At 57.1% G+C, this 15,757-nt stretch overlaps 2 protein-coding genes across 3 annotated transcripts; both read left to right on the top strand.

The window, feature by feature from the left end:
- The first annotated feature begins 418 nt into the window (after positions 1 to 418).
- RILP (Rab interacting lysosomal protein) lies at positions 419 to 4,080 on the top strand. Its single transcript, XM_040455492.1, has 9 exons — positions 419 to 916; positions 991 to 1,084; positions 1,169 to 1,275; positions 1,367 to 1,612; positions 1,915 to 2,042; positions 2,425 to 2,547; positions 3,229 to 3,312; positions 3,587 to 3,673; positions 3,705 to 4,080. Exons 1-9 carry the CDS (start codon positions 689 to 691, stop codon positions 3,808 to 3,810), a joined length of 1,203 nt encoding a protein of 400 aa, XP_040311426.1. The 5' UTR covers positions 419 to 688; the 3' UTR covers positions 3,811 to 4,080.
- Positions 4,081 to 4,113: 33 nt separating this feature from the next.
- On the top strand, positions 4,114 to 14,743 carry SCARF1 (scavenger receptor class F member 1). 2 transcript variants are annotated; one of them, XM_040455490.1, is made up of 11 exons: positions 4,114 to 4,663; positions 4,985 to 5,046; positions 5,311 to 5,412; positions 6,288 to 6,813; positions 8,781 to 8,999; positions 9,412 to 9,540; positions 10,354 to 10,457; positions 10,944 to 11,064; positions 12,329 to 12,450; positions 12,535 to 12,681; positions 13,331 to 14,743. In XM_040455490.1, exons 1-11 carry the CDS (start codon positions 4,233 to 4,235, stop codon positions 14,188 to 14,190), a joined length of 2,823 nt encoding a protein of 940 aa, XP_040311424.1. In that variant the 5' UTR covers positions 4,114 to 4,232; the 3' UTR covers positions 14,191 to 14,743. The 2 variants fall into 2 exon arrangements, with proteins under 2 accessions (XP_040311424.1, XP_040311425.1); XM_040455491.1 differs by having other exon boundaries at positions 12,572 to 12,681; positions 13,331 to 13,567.
- Positions 14,744 to 15,757: the final 1,014 nt, after the last annotated feature.

Here is a 15,757-nt window from a genome sequence, read left to right as displayed (position 1 = left end):
GATCAAGCTCTCTGCGCTGGGTCTGGACCTGCTTAAGATTCTCTTGTCTTTTTCTCTTTCTGCCTATCCCTGCTCTTGCATGTGTGTGCACTCGTATTCGTTCTCTCTCTCTCTCTGCAAACCAAATCACTCCTATTCAACATCCTTTGGAACAGTTGCTGCCATTTTCTGAGTCTGGAAGCTTGTGGATTTGCCCCTCCAACTGTGGTGCCCAGCCTAGCCCCTTAAGCTTTGTGTCACTCCTGGTTGGGGAAATAGGCACGTGGCTTCACAGATGACTGTCTCTGAGACCAGGGACAACCCTCCTACCTCTCACCTCTTGCCTGTAGTGCTTGGCTGCCAAGTGGAGCCTCATGACACCAGACACTGGGGTGGAGCCTGGACTGGTGGCTGTGGGGAGGGATTGACGAAAGTGACCACTTAGAGCCCTGAGCCTTAGCCCTGGGACGCCTGGCTGGAAGCAGGCAGTCCTGCTTCCTGTGACCTTGGGGGATCCGAACAGGACAGGGCCCAGGGGACCCAGTGCACTACCTCCTTCCCCACGCCTTTTCCCTTAATCGCTCCTCCTCTGTCGCCTCTTCCCCGCCCTCTACTGCCCTAAACTGCTTCCTGGGCCGAAACTGTTTGGCTTTTTCCTGCCCTAGTTAGGGTTGGAGGGGGGTGTCGCAGCCCTTGGCCTTGTGGAACCATGGAGCCCAGGGGGACGATACCTGGAGTGCCTGGCTGCGGGCCTCGAGTGGCCGCCGGGTCAGGGACGGCCGCGGAGCTCGTGTACCATCTAGCAGGGGCCCTGGGCACGGAGCTGAAGGAGCTGGCGCGCCGCTTCGGGCCGGAGGCGGCGGCCAGGCTAGTGCCGCTCGTGGTTCGGGCGCTGGAGCTCCTGGAAAAGGCTGCCGTGGGGCCCGACCCGGACTCAGTGAGTCACCGCCCCCTCCCCTCGCCACCCGCAGGGCTGATGGGAGCGTAGCCCTCACAGCCCGGACTCCCCAGCTGCAGGTGTCAGCGCAGCAGGCCGAACTAGAGCTGCGGCGGCTGCGCGAGGAGAACGAGAACCTCCGCAGACAGCTGCACTCTGGGCCACACGGTGAGTGCGGGCACGACCAGGGTGTGGGGTGGGCCGGCTCAGGGCCCCCACCCCAAGCCGCTGCTAAGTTCGCCCCTTCCTCAGAGGAGCGCGCTCTTCTGCGGCAGCTCAAGGAGGTGACCGACCGCCAGCGAGACGAGCTCCGGGCGCACAACCGCGACCTGCTGCAGCGCAGCCAGGAGACGGAGGCGGTGAGGGCGGGGCGGGACGAGGGGCGAGGGGCGGGGCTCTCCACCTCACCCACCGACACCCCGCCTACCTTCTCTTTTGCCCCGCCCCCAGCTGCAGGAGCAGCTGCAGCGCCTCCTGCTGGTGAATTCAGAGCTGCGGCACAAACTGGCCGCGGTGCAAACCCAGCTGCGTGCTGCGAGGGACCGTGAGGGCGAGCGGGAGCTACAGCGCCAGGGGGCAGTGGAGCTGGCTCAGGAGCCGGCGCAGGACCAGGCCAGGGGGGCTGGGTACGAGCAGAGGCAGGAGCCCGAGCGGGCAACCGCTGAGGCGGGAGCCCCAGGGACCCCTGAGGACCCGGTGAGTGCCCGTCGTAGTATTCGCAGGTCTGGTACTTGGTGGGCACTCGGGAAAGGTTTGCTGTGCGGCGTTAGCAGGTCCACCGGGAAATTGGAAGGTGGCATACAAGTGTGCGCGCCCCCCCCCCCCCCCAGCCGGCCTCTGCTCTCACTCTCAGCCAGAGCACTGGTCTGTCATCTGTTGCAGCGCCCTTGCCTCCCAAGTCTCCCTGCCAGTCACTTGCTCTAGCATTCCTGGGATGGCCCCGGGGGGACAGGGGAACGCCAGCAGAGGCACCCCCATCGACCAAACCTGTCCTTCAGCCAGGGCGCCCCTCCAAGGTAGGACAGTGCAGCTTCAGTCGAGAGGAACTTGAGCAGATCCTTCAGGAGAGGAATGAACTCAAAGCCAACGTGTTCCTGCTGAAGGAGGAGTTGGCCTACTTCCAGAGGTAAGGGCGGTGGGCGGGGGCTGGGAAGCTGGGGATGGGGGCGCTCCACTCACACCCGTTCCCAGGTCTCAAGTCACCAGCTTCATTTTTTGGCTCACTGATATATCCACAGTGACATGTGCCAGGCACTGTGCGGGACACTGGGAGGACACAGCACCTGCCCTCCAGGAACTTCTTCCAAATGAGGGAGGAGGTGGTACAAAGAGTCACAGCAGTGGTCAAAGAAGTACTCCTAGGAAAGGGCAACAACTAAGCTAAGGTCTGAGGGGTGTTAGCAAGGCGGAGTGTTTTAAAAAGGGGGGGACAACATGCACAGGTACTTGGGATGAGACCTACTGTTGGCATTCCCACTGCTTACTCGGCCCCTCTCCCTCCTCTGCAGGGAGCTGCTCACGGACCACCGGGTCCCTGGGCTTCTGGTTGAAGCCATGAAGGTGGCTGTCAAGAAGCAGCGGAAGAAGATCAAGGCCAAGATGTTAGGGATTCCAGAGGAAGCAGAGAGCAGGTAAGTCCCTGCCTCCATTCCCACTGAGCCAGCTCTCTCTTCCTCTTTCTGTTGAGCCTGATGTCCTAGCCTGGTCATGCTCTAACCCAGCCTAGTCACCCCTTGAGCTTACCACCTTAGCCTCCTTACTCCCTGAGCCTGTCACCTAGTTACGGCTTAAACCTGCTAACCTGGCCTGGTTACCCCCTGAGCCTGCTGTCCTGTCTGTTCTGCTGAACCTACCACTCTGGCCTGGTCACCCCCTGGACCTGCCATCCAGCCTGTCCTGTTGGGCCTTCCATTCTGGCCTGGGCACACCCTAGCCTGCCACCCTTCCCTCTGGATTGCACTGCACCCACGTGCCGTGCTCACTGTACCTCCTGGCAAAGAAACCTGGTAATGCTGCTTCTCCACATGAGTTTTTCAGTTTCCTGTCTTGGCTGGATCTGTTTGTTCTCAGAAGTTTCAGACTGTAGTTCCAGCTATGTCAGGGCCGGCCGTCAGGCTGTAAAGTAAAAGCCTCAAGATGTCTTTCATCTCCCCAGCACCATCTTCTCTTCAGCCTTGAGGGGCCCAGGGTCACTCTGTCCTCCCTTGGCCATTCCTGGGCGCTGTGCAGAGGCCTGAACATAGCTGGACTCCTGGTGTCCCCTAGGGCCTTGATTAATGACCCCTACATCTCCTCTCTCCTCTTTGCCTCAGTGACGATGAAGACAGCTCATGGCTCCTACTCTCCAGTGATAAGGGAGCCCACCCTCCACCCACTGAGTCCCGAATACAGAGTTTGTATGTTGGGAGAAGAGGAAGGGGAAAGGTTGTGGGGGTGAAGGAGGGGCCCCACCTTTGTTCTTTCCCCCTTTCCTGCTCCACTGATATTCGTTTTGCTGCCCTGAGCTCTGAGCATGCCGCCCCACATTGGCCCCGGCCCCTTTGCCCCCTCAATACCTCACGCTGCCCTTTCTTCCTGTTGTATCCCTTTTCTCACCAGCCCCTGCCCTCAGCCCATATCGTTGACCTCTCTGGCATCCAAGCTCAGCATGCCTCTTGATTCTCCCCCCAGCTTTGGCCTGTCCTATCGGGGTGAAACAGAGGCCCCTGAAGCCCAGACCAGCAGCATGGCCCCCAGTAAGCTAGGGGGAGAAGAGGAGACCCCACAGCCACCCCACTTGGAGCCTGTGGGCAGCCCCACAGTCCTCAACTCCTGACCAGCCGTGCTCTGCACTCGATGAACATCTTTGTCTCAGCTGCCCCAGAGACCTGACTTTGGAATCTGGCTATGGGTAGATGTGTGGCCTCAAATGAGGACAGGGCTCCCTCCTTCTCAGCCCTCCCCAGGCACTTTCGCGATCCTGGCCTGAGCCAGGGGATGATGAAGAGCTCAGCCTACCTTCCTTCCCTGTATCTCTGTGCCAAGCCTCCGGGGTCACATGAAAGTGCTTCCTCCCTGAGTCTCCGTTTTCCCATTCGTAAAATTGGAGAGCGGGCTACCTACCTCCCAAGGGTCTATGCGAACGGCCTAAGCCAATGTAATAAAGCCGCTGCCCACAATACCCAGAAACTGCTTCATGTCTGTGTGTGACTGGTCTGCCCCCGCCTGACTCTGCCAGGACCAAAGGCAGGCTGAGGTTTCCTCACAGGGTCTTGTTGGTTGTTAGTGGGTGGGGAGGAGTCTCCCAGCTAGGGCCTCAGTTGGGTAGCATGACCTAATGGAAAGATGTGGCTCCCACTCGCACCCCACACCCTCGCCTGTCCCCAGTACCCTGGGATTTGCAGCTTCATCTTCCTGCCCCCTCCACACTGAGACCAGCCCCTTAAAGCCCCGACTCAGCCTTTGCCCTCGGCTTTCCTTTTCATTTCTCTGGCCTCTGGTCTTCCCAGCACCCACCCGCCCGCCCTCTCAGGGAGGTGCCTCATGGCAGCCCGCCTCTCGCCTCTCGGCACTGGTTTCCTCAGGAAAGGCCTTGGAAGGAAGCAGGGAGGGGGTTGGGAGCCGTGGGGGCCAGACTAACCCAAGCCCTCCCGCTGGACTGGCCGCCATGGGGCTGAGGCTGCTGGTCTCACTGTTGCTGCTCTGGACACAGGGAACCCAGGGGTCCAACCTGGACCCCAACGGGCGGCATGTCTGCACGGCCGGCAGGTGGGTCTTTGTAGGAATCTGATGGGGGGGGGGGGTGCCTGAACTGGTATTGCGGCATTGCAGGGAAGGAGGACATGAGGGAAGAGGTCATGGGCTGAAGGGAGGGGGGCTTGGGGACAGCCTAGAAGGTGGTGGGTAGTCAAGACAGAAGGTGGGAGGGCCAGGGAAGGAAAGGGAAGGAATTGGGGACACTGGGGCTGTGACTCTTGGCTAGGCCTGCCTGATGGGGCTGAGGCAGCCTCCCACATCTCAGCCAGAGACAGTGATCCACCTGCGGAGCCAGTCTGTCTGTCCCCCAGCTGACCCCTCTCTGCCCCACAGCCCCTCTGCTGAGCTCCAGTGCTGCCCAGGCTGGAGGCAGAAAGACCAAGAATGCACTATCCGTGAGTAGCCAGAACGGATCCCCACCTGAGAAGAAAGGAGAACATAGTCCAGTGACCCTTCCTGCCTCCCCTCCTGGGGCCTCCTATTTCCCCTTCTGAGCCCTAGAGCTAGGGTCCATCCTGACACCCACCCCCCCCCCCCCCCCCCCCCCGGGGGGAATGGCTCTTGACGGGGCAGGGTGCTGGGAGCCAGTGAGAGGGGCAGAGTGTCCCCTGGTTGGTGCCAGGCCACCGTCCTTCCCACCTGGGTGGGGTGTTTTTCAGCCATCTGTGAGGGGCTGGATGCTTGCCGGGAAGATGAAGTGTGCGTGAAACCAGGCCTCTGTCGATGCAAACCTGGATTCTTTGGGGCCCAGTGCAACTCCCGTGAGTCCTGAGTTTCATCTGGAGGATGAAGTTGTCAGGCGGAACCAGGGAGGGGAGCGGGGAGGCAAAGCGGGTAGAAATGTGATCTTAAAACGGCAGAGCCAGAATCCCTCCAAGCCTCACTGAGGAAATTGAGGCCCAGAGTCAGGAAGTGACGCATTCCTGGAAGATGCCCTGAGTCATCTGGTTTTTACCCATATCCACAAAGCCCTACCCACACTTTCAGTTCTGGGCCCTTCACCATCCACAACTTCTCAGAAAAGATGGTGGTTACCCCTGTTGATCACAAAATGGACACGTTCTCTGTCTCCTTCGTGTGCGCTTTATACACGTGTGGAGGAGGGTGGAAGGAGATAATCTGGCAGGGCTCTGCCCTGTCCTGGTGGGCAGGATGGCCAGAGAGCAGCCACCAGGAATCAGGGCTGAGAGGAGACGCAAGGGGGGAAATGTGGCTTCTCTTGTGACCCTCATGGTCAGTATCCAGGCAGGGGTGGACACTGGGATGCCCTGTCATCTCTAGTGGGGTGGGGGTGGAGGGAAGGGGGGTGGGCATGAGAGAGAGGAAGGGACGTGAGTGAAATCCTACTGCTGTGTGACTCTGGGCAAACCTTTCCCACTCAGGAACTTTAAGTGTGTTCTGGAGTATGAAGTGGGAGTCTGGGCCACTCCAAAGGCTTTCTGTAGTTCGTGAGTCTGAGGCAGGAAGTGAGCTGTGCCCCAGGAGGTTAGGCTGCCAGATGTTCAAGGGTCTGTCTCCGGCTCTTGGAGGGTGGGCCTGGCGCCTCTCTTCCCTTGTGGAAGGGCGCGCAGGGCAGAGATCCGCGCCTGGCCCTGAGCCCACTGACCCCTCTATGTTCCCCACCCGACTCCTGCAGGCTGCCCGAGTCAGTACTGGGGTCCAGATTGCCGTGAGACCTGCGCCTGCCACCCACACGGCCAGTGCGAGCCGGCCACGGGCGTGTGCCACTGCCAGGCGGAACGCTGGGGCAGCCGTTGCGAGTTCCAGTGCGACTGCGGCCCCCACGGGCGTTGCGACGCCGCGACGGGCGCGTGCCGCTGCGAGCCCGGCTGGTGGTCACCCACTTGCCGCCGGCCGTGCCAGTGCAACCCGGCGGTGGCGCGCTGCGATCAAACCAACGGCTCCTGCCGCTGCGAGCCGGGCTGGTGGGGCCGCCGCTGCAGCTTCCGCTGCGCCTGCCACGGCTCGCCGTGCGCGCAGGAGACCGGCCGCTGCGTCTGCCGGCCGGGCCGGTGGGGTCCCGAGTGCCGGTATGAGTGCGAGTGCGTGCGCGGCCGCTGCAACGCCGTCTCCGGACTGTGCGCCTGCCCGCCCGGCTTCCGCGGCGCGCGCTGCGAGCTGCCCTGCCCCGCCGGCAGCTACGGGCCGCACTGCCGCGACAGGTGAGCGGGGGCCGCGGGGCTGCGGCTAGGCTGCGGGGCGGGCGTGCGGGGGGGGCGGGTGCTGACGGGGCTCACGCTGGAGCCGGGCAGAGGGACGGGCCGCCGGCGGTGGGGGTGCGGACAGAGCGCGGGGAGGGCGGGCGAAGGAGCTGAAGGGAACGGGAGAGAAAAGGGGATGGGCCCGGCAGGGGCGGGGGCGCAGGGGGAGCGTCGCGCGGTGCCCTCGGCAAAAACATGCAGGGACGGGATGAAAGGGGGAAAAAGACCCCCGATGCCCCTAGGTCCGGCCTCGCCCACCCTACGTCCGGTTACTGTTAAACGGACAATAGGAGTACTAGCAAGCTCTACTTAGAAGCAGAGAAAGGATGAACCACGTGACGAAATGATTGCAGGGTCCCTTTTAGACCTCGTGGCTTTCAAACTTTGGCCGGCCCCACCCACAATAAGAAATGGGTTTTAGGAGTGCCTGGCCGGCTCGTAGGTAGAGCATTTGGCTCTTGATCTGGGGGTTGTGAGTTCAAGCCCCATGTTGGGCGCTGGGGATGGCGCTTACTTAAAAACAAATAAAACGAGCAAAACAACAACAAAAAGAAATGCGTGATACATCCCCCCTATCTCATTCACACCCCTCTGTGGTAAAAGCTTAACAACATATACTTATCTTTGCTTCATATATATAATATATATTACATATGTGTGTATCGATACACATATGTGTGTATCGATACACACATATGTGTATATATACTGTAATGTTTTTATTTTTCTTTTTTTGATGCTGGTCTGCTAAGTTGATTTTATGAACAAATGAGTCTGATCCAAGCATATGACTCCAAATAATTATCTGGGGGGAACCTTGTCAAGAAACTGTTAAGAATCAATAAGAAATTAGAATAAGGTAAACCTTGTTGGAAAAGTTGCTAAGAGAGTAGATCCTAAGAGTTTGCATCACAAAGAAAAAAGCCATTGTTTTCCCTTTTTTGTACCTATATGAGATGAGGGATATTAACTAAACCTACTGTGGTAATCATTTCACACTATATGTAAGTCAAGTCACTATCCTGTACACTTTAAAGTTGCATACTATTGGGGCACCTGGGTGGCTCAGTCGGTTAAGCGTCCAGCTCAGGTCGTGATCTCGCGGTCCATGAGTTCGAGCCCCGCGTCGGGCTCTGTGCTGACAGCTCAGAGCCTGGAGCCTATTTCAGGTTCTGTGTCTCCCTCTCTCTGACCCTCCCCCGTTCATGCTCTGTCTCTCTCTGTCTCAAAAATAAATAAACATTAAAAAAAATTTTTTTTAAGTTGCATACTGTCAGTTATATCTCCAAAAAACTAGGGAAAGCATTTTTTAAATATATTTTTTAAGTTATTTATTTTGAGAGAGAGAGAGAGAGAGAGGAATAGGGGCAGAGAGGGAGGGGAGAGAGACTCTGCACTGTCAGCCCAGACCCCGATGGGGGGCTCGAACTCACAAACTGTGAGATCATGACCTGAGCCGAGATCAAGAGTCCGAGACTTAACTCCCTGAGCCACCCAGGTGCCCCAGCATTTTTTTTCAAACATAAGATAAACTTGAGATTATAGTGATGAAAACACACGTTTTAATTTTTATGGATCTTTATGTTACAAGATAGAAGAGTCACATTCAGACCAGACCTCAGAGATGGCGTGGGTAGGAGGAAGAGAGGAGAAAGGATAGGAGGGAGAAGGTTGGCCAAGGTATCTTGGCTGCTCTGCCTGGGCTAATCCTGGGACCCTGGGAAGGATGGGTCCTGGAATGGGAAGTTGGAAGGAGAGGGCTGGAATCCTACGGAGATCATCTGTCCGGCCTTTTTGTTGTACAACATGGGGAAACTGAGGCTGAGACCTGCCTGAGTGTCCTGGATGCTCTCCAGTGTCCCTGGAGGCCTGGGTGGGCATTCCATCCATGGGCTCCTCAGTGCTCCCATGACTCCTTCTCTTCGCAGCTGCGGCCACTGCAAGCAGAACGAGCCATGCTCTGCAGATACAGGCAGCTGTGAGTCCTGCGAGCCGGGCTGGAATGGAACCCAGTGCCACCAGCCCTGCCCACCCGGCACCTTTGGCGAGAGCTGCCGGAAGCAGTGCCCCCACTGCCGGCTTGGGGAGGCCTGTCAGGCAGACACTGGGCACTGTCAGCGCTGTGACCCTGGGTGGCTGGGGCCCAGGTGAGGGGGCCAGCCTGCTCAGGGTGGGGGGCCCCCCTCCTTCAGGGTCCTCATTCCAGCCCTGGGATAGCTGGTCCCTCCCCCACGGGGGACCTGCCTCCTGGCCAAGACTGACGGAAGAGAGAAGGGTGCTGATGAGGCCCCGGGTAGGCTTCTCTTCCAGCTCCCTCACCGCTCAGGTATCCTGCTCTCTTCCCCCTCCAGGGATCTGTAGTCTTGTCACCTATGGGATTTGGCCCCAGGTTCAAGGCCCTGTTAACACCTGAACTTCATTGCTGAGGCATAGACAGTTGGGGCCCTGAGTCCAGAAGCATGGGGGAAGACGCATAGGACCTTTTTGGGGGGGGGGGGGGGGTTGTCTGCCCTGCCGGACCTGTCCTGCCCTCCTCTTCTGAGTCTCGCCTCACCTCAGATGTGAAGACCCCTGCCCGCTCGGCACCTTTGGGGAAGGCTGCACCTCTACCTGCCCCACCTGTGTTCAGGGGGCCTGTGATGCTGTGACTGGGGAATGTGTCTGTGACGTTGGCTACTGGGGACCCAGGTGAGAACTGGGGCCCTGGCAGGGAGGCACGGGCCTCGGTCAGGCCTCAGTGCCATCTGTTTCCTAAACTTCCCTTCTCGGGGCTTCTCCGCCTGCCTGCCTCCCCGATACCCACCCAGCAAGCTCTTAATGAAGAAGTTGTCCTCCTGTTGTGAGGTCTGCACCTTCTGAAGAAGGGTCAGAGCGATCTAATCTTAATCTCAAAGGCCTGGCTCCGGAACTAGGCCGGGGAAGTTATTTAGGGGTGGGACTCCCAACTCCATTGTTGTTCCCGTGAGGCCTTCATGTGGTGAAACATAATCAAGGTCAATGTCTCCAATGTCAGGTTTTCCGCCTCTAGGACAGAATGTAGTATCAAATGGAAGAGACCTCATCTCATAGAAGAGAGGACCAAGGCCCAGAGAGTTTGGGGCAGGGCCGGACTCAGACCTCCAGACCCTGAGGACGTTTCTCTGGATGCCGTTGGCATCTTGCTTATTTCACATTAGTGTTGGATGGGCTAGGGACGAGCATCATGAGGGGTGGATCTTGCCCTATACTCTGGGGTATACCCTGGGGGGCTGGGGACCAAGGGGCAGCTTGTGGGGTGGCCTCTCTGGAAGATGGGCTTAGGGGCTAGGGGATTCTCCCAGACATGGCCAGGGGTACTTAGAATGTCCCCAGAGGTCGGAGGAGTCTGCTTGGGCATCCTCAAGGGAAGTCTGCATGACAGGGGTTGGGGAGCAGTGCCCAGAAATCCACCTTCCCCTGTCCCCTGCCCACCCCTATCCCTTCTCACCAAGCCTTCAGCCTGTTTCTCTTGTCACCCCATAGCTGCAACACTTCATGCCCATCTGGCTTCCATGGCAACAACTGCTCTATTCCCTGTGAATGCCCAGGGGGATCCTGCCACCCTGTCTCTGGGGCCTGCCAGCTGGGTAAGGTGAAAAGGAGGGTGTGGGGTGCAGTGACCAGGGAAAATGGGCCCTTTATATGGCTTCAGGGACCTATCACTTGCCAGGGAGGCTGGGCTCACTTCAGAGACATTCCCTATACCTGAAATCTGTATGGATGCTCTGGAGACCCCTGAAGATATGATACAGCCCTTGCCTGCTGAGACACCAGGCTCGCATCCAGGGCTGGCATCCGTGAGCAGGCAGGTCTGGACACCGGGATGTGTATCAGGCGTGACAGTTGGGAGCAAGAGCTTGTGGAACATGGGCCGTGAAGAGGGGACAGGGTAGCAGAGAGGCTGCCTTGGGGAGAGGGCCTCCAGGCTGAGCAGAGCCTGTCTCTCTCAGAAGAAGGGGAGCGACCCACAGGTGGAAAATTCCGGGGGGGAGGCAACTCAGAGCTGGAGATGAGATGCGATGTGTGGAAGACAGGAAAGCCCTGAACTTTCGGCCATTCCCCGCTCTCCCCAGGGCCTCACGGTCAGGATGCCGCCCTCATCGCAGGCATCCTTGTGCCTCTGCTGCTGCTGCTCCTGGGCATCGCCTTCTGTGCCTGCTGCTGCTGGGCCGCCCGGTTGGACCCCAAGGACAGGTGAATGCCGGCTCACCCCTTCCCCACCCCCAGCTCAGGCCACAGGGTGGGAGCAAGGTGGCATCTGCTTTCCTTTCAGCGGCGGGGAAGGGCTGGTCTTGTCGCACACTTAGAGGGCATGAGGTAGTTGGCAGTGGCCATGGCCTGGAGACACCAGGTCGGCTGCCCGCCTTCCCTGCGAGTGTCCGAGTTGCATGAGTGTGCGCAGTGGGCGCTGGGCACCAGGATGGCAAATCTCAAACCTGCAGCAGGAGGCCGAGGGTTTAGGGACCAGAGGGGGAATGCGGGGAAGGCAGGAGCAGCAGGGCAGCTCTGGGCAGGGAGGGGAAGAGACGAGGCCTCAACACCCTCCACCACCCTCGAAGGAGAGTACAGAAGTCTGAGCAGTGGTTTAGCAGAGATGGTAGCTTCCTGAGAAAAGGAGATAATAGGAAGGATTTGGGCTTGCGGGGGCCTGCTGCAGGGGAATGTTGCTTGCACAGGGCTTTGTTCCTTTACAAAATCCCTTGGAGACTCACAGCAGCAAGGTTTAAAGCAGGGAATGTGGGGGCAGGAGGATTAGCGTTCTCAATTCACAGAGGAGGACATGGAGGCCCGAGGTGACCCAGCCTGTCACTAGCACGCACAAAGCCCCTACTCTGTTGTTCTGGATTCTCTGTCTGGTGCTCTCTTATTACTTCGTGCACTGAGCCTTGAACACGTCCTCCTCTGTGCTATGGGGGATTCACAGATGAGCAGACCCAATAGCCCCTCCCCTGGGGGTGGGGAAGAAGCCACTCACCGGAGGCCGGGAATGACAAAGGCCGTCAGAGGGTTGGTAACAATTAAGCAGCTTGGGGATGGGGTCAAGGACAGGCTTCCTGGAGGTGGTGCCACTTCCAGAAACATAGCTGAGCTGGGGACTCAGCCAGATGATAACACAAAGCTGCATTTGGGGGAACCTCAGCAGGTGCCTGGAGCTATACTGGGTCCTGAAAAAGAGTCTCAGAGCTGGGAGTTGTCCCCACTTTACAGATGAGGAAACTGAGGCCCGGAGAGGGGGAAGCCGGAACCAGAGTTGCTACCCAGTTCTATTTGAGCTATGCTGCCCTCTCTGACAGGCCCAAATCCCAGGCTCAATGGTTTGGGTTTTACTCTGTCGTCAAAGGGCACCGCCGAGGTAGACAGTCGCTGTGTCAGCCTGCCTCTCTCACGTCGTTCTCTCCTGCCCCCACGCTGCCCCAACCGGTGGTCTTGTGCACTGACTGCCCTCCTTTTCCCTCAGGCCAGCAAGAGATGAAGCCGCCGTGTCCAGGGTGAAGATGCAGGTCTGGGGGGCGCTGACCAGCCTGGGCTCGGCGCTACCCTGTGGTTCCCTCAGCAGCCACAAGCTTCCCTGGGTGACAGGTGAGTGTGGGTGCTGCAGGTCAGGGGCTGGGACGGGACAAGGTCTTCCATAGAGCTCCGTGCCTGACCCAGAGCCCCCTGCAGTCTCACACCACGACCCGGAGATCCCCTTCAATCACAGCTTCATTGAGCCGCCCTCTGCCGGCTGGGCCTCGGACGACTCCTTCTCTTCTGATCCTGAGTCTGGCGAGGAGGACGAGGGCCCTGCCTACTGCGTGCCACCCCAAGAAGGTAACCAACCCCTCAACAGCCCGCGTGGCCCCGAGCAGCCCGGCCCACTACTTCTTTATTCCTTCAGCAAACGTGTATCAGGTGCCCATTCAAGTGCAGGTCACTGTTGCTGGCTGGGGGACATAGTAAAGAGCAACACGGATTCCCATCCTTGCCAACCTTCTAGTGTGGTGGGCAGGAATAAGACACGTGTAGGACCGGGTGATGCATGCTTTGATGGGGGACATACACGTAGGGGCTCGTAATCCAGCCATGTCAGGGGTGATTAGGGGCAGGGAAGATGTCTCCGTGTTCGTGATATTGGAACTGAGCCTGCTAGACTCAGGAGTCAGGAGTCAACAAAGCACCAGTTGAGGAGGGATGGGAACGGTGTTTCAGGAGGACGGAACAGTGCACGTGAAGGTCCAAGGTGAGAGGGACATGACTGTGTGGCACTGAAAGAACGTTAGCTTGGTTAGAGTGTGGCATTAGTTCAAAGTGGGAAGGGGTGGGGAGAAAAGTGTGTAGAAGGAGTAGGCTCTTCTCCTGTCTCTGTGCCCTCGCCCTCTTCCTTGCCCCACTGATGAGGATCCCCAGAAGATGCTAAACATCTGGACGGATTGGGGTGGCCAGCCCAGTTTTGGCCAAGCTCTTCTGTCTCCTCTGCCAGGGATGGCCACTGTGGCGCATGGAGAGTTTCCAGAGGCCAGCCTGGCTGGAGGTCCCATCCCTCCCCCTGAGGACGCCTCCACACCATTCCCTATCCCACGCACTTCCAGCCTAGCACGGGCCAAGCGGCCATCAGTCTCCTTTGCTGAAGGCACCAAGTTTGCACCACAGAGTCGCCAAAGCTCAGGGGAGCTCTCCAGTCCTCTCCGAAAGCCCAAGAGGCTCTCCCGTGGGGCCCCGCTGAGTCCGGAAAGCCAGGAGGCTGAGGAGTCCATGGGCCCGGAGAAAGCAGAAACGGATGAGACCCTTCCTGGTGCTGCCAGCCCCAGGGATCCGGCCATTGGCCGCCGCCGGCTCCCACCTGGTGGCCGGACAGTGGCTGAGCGTGTGGAAGCCATTGAAGGCAGTGTCTCAGAGGGCTCAGGCTCCGTGACCACGATCTACATGCTGGCAGGGACACCCCAGGTATCTGAGGGCCCCGTCCGGTCTGTTCTCCGTCGTTTTGGTAGCTTCCAGAAAGGCCAGGCAGAGCCCAAGGTCAAGAGTGCCATCCCCAAGCCGCCACGCCGGGCCCTGAGTCGAAATAAGGACAGCCCCGGGCTGGTCTCCGGCACTGCCAGTCAGAGCCCCAACTTAGCCCCGAACCATGAGCTCACTAGGGCCTTAGAGTCTGCAGGAACTGGACCAGAGGAAGTGGCCAGGGGACTAGGCGATGGCACCAAGAACTCGGGGAGGGCCCAGGAGCTGGCCCCTGAGGGTGGCCCCCAGGAACAGGATCCCCAGAAGCTGTCTGATGAAGAGGGGCAGGAGGAGCCCCAGTATGAGAATGTTGCACCCATCTCTGGGCCACCAGCACCCTGAGAACCTTGAATTGGGGGAGAAGGAAGACTATGGATGGAGGGTAGGCATACGAACTGCCCCTGGCTCAGATTGTGTTTTGCTGGAAAAAGATCCCAGGGCCAGGAAAGACATACCAGAGCCTCTGCCCTTTCATGGGGAAACGTCAGAGTTGGAGGCCAGTTGGCTCTGGGCCCTGGCAGTGTTCTGGGAGTGGTCTCGAAGGCCTGGGCAGCGACCCCATTGGGTGTGGTCAGGAAGGGGAAAGAGATGACCGTGGGGACTTTTTCTCTGTTGTCCTGGACTCTGTTTGCCCCCAAAGGCTATTCTTTTCTTCATTTGGAAAACATTTTTCTGAAATGGGAAACAACTTAAATATTCAATGATAGAAGATTGGCTAAAGCAAGATTGCTTATGATACTTTCCTAAACAACCATGAAAAATCATGTTGTGCAAGAAGATTTAATATGGGAAATATGGGAGACTGTTTATGCTTTACTGTTAAGTATAAAAAAGTAAGTTTTCTTCTTATAAATTTCATTTCCTTTTCCTTCACGATACATGTTTAGAATCCTTCCGTTTTGTGTGTGTTTTGTGATTGTTTTGCAAACTTTTTTTTTTTGTATATGCATAAAAAAGATTCGGAGGAACAGCATCAAGTGGCATTTTTTTTCTGGGAGATGAGATAGTGGCTGATATTTATTTTCTTCCTTCGTAAACTTCTGTATAATTTGTAAATGTTCTATAGTGAACATTCTTTTTACTTTTCTCCCTAGATAATTTTTTTTTACAAAAAAATATAAAAAAACAATGTTGTTAAAAATAAAAAAAGTACGGGGGCGCCTGGGTGGCTCAGTCCGTTGAGTGTCCGACTTCAGCCCGGGTCACGATCTCGCGGTCTGTGAGTTCGAGCCCCGCGTCGGGCTCTGGGCTGATGGCTCAGAGCCTGGAGCCTGCTTCCGATTCTGTGTCTCCCTCTCTCTCTGCCCCTCCCCCGTTCATGCTCTGTCTCTCTGTCTCAAGAATAAATAAATGTTAAAAAAAATTTTTTTTTTAAATAAAATAAAATTTAAAAAGTACTAACATTACAGATATGTATAGAGTAGAAAGGAGATTCCCCCTTTCCCCAGAGGAGTCTGAGGGACAGGGGAGGGGCCAGACTTACTTGTCATTGAATGCCTTTTGGTTCTGAATTCTTTTCTCACATACTTGAATTACCCAGTCAGGACAGAAACAGCAGCTCCACCTTCCATCCCAGAGCTCAGAGAATCTTGCAGACAGCTTAGATCCTTCCTTTTAGAGGTTTTCCTGTGCGCATATCGTTGTAGAGTTTGGTTTTTTACTTAAATATACTCTGGATATCTTCTGATGTCAGTAATTATAAAGCTACCTCTTTTCATTACAAAATGGCTGCATGGGATTCCATCATGTGGAACTAACACGGGTTATTTAAACCATCCCCTACCCATGGGAAGTTGGGTCATTTCTAATTGTTTTGATACAATAAATGATTCGGTGTACAACTTTGTCCGTATTTCTTTTTGCACTCATGGAAGTTTTTTCTGTAGAAGAGATTCCTACAAGCAGAATT

Source organism: Herpailurus yagouaroundi, unplaced genomic scaffold, assembly GCF_014898765.1.
Source record: "Herpailurus yagouaroundi ecotype Mexico unplaced genomic scaffold, PumYag 215, whole genome shotgun sequence".
Taxonomy (NCBI): domain Eukaryota; kingdom Metazoa; phylum Chordata; class Mammalia; order Carnivora; family Felidae; genus Herpailurus; species Herpailurus yagouaroundi.
This window is presented reverse-complemented; position numbering and strand designations above follow the sequence as displayed.

Bases quoted from the DNA above. Each gene is read 5' to 3' on its own strand.
- RILP (XM_040455492.1), top strand. From the start codon at position 689: ATGGAGCCCAGGGGGACGATACCTGGAGTGCCTGGCTGCGGGCCTCGA. The intron at 1,276-1,366 runs GTGAGGGCGGGG...CCCCGCCCCCAG, and splicing joins GCAGCCAGGAGACGGAGGCG to CTGCAGGAGCAGCTGCAGCG. The intron at 2,043-2,424 runs GTAAGGGCGGTG...CCTCCTCTGCAG, and splicing joins GAGTTGGCCTACTTCCAGAG to GGAGCTGCTCACGGACCACC.
- SCARF1 (XM_040455490.1), top strand. From the start codon at position 4,233: ATGGAAAGATGTGGCTCCCACTCGCACCCCACACCCTCGCCTGTCCCC. The intron at 9,000-9,411 runs GTGAGGGGGCCA...GCCTCACCTCAG, and splicing joins CCTGGGTGGCTGGGGCCCAG to ATGTGAAGACCCCTGCCCGC. The intron at 12,682-13,330 runs GTAACCAACCCC...CTCCTCTGCCAG, and splicing joins CTGCGTGCCACCCCAAGAAG to GGATGGCCACTGTGGCGCAT.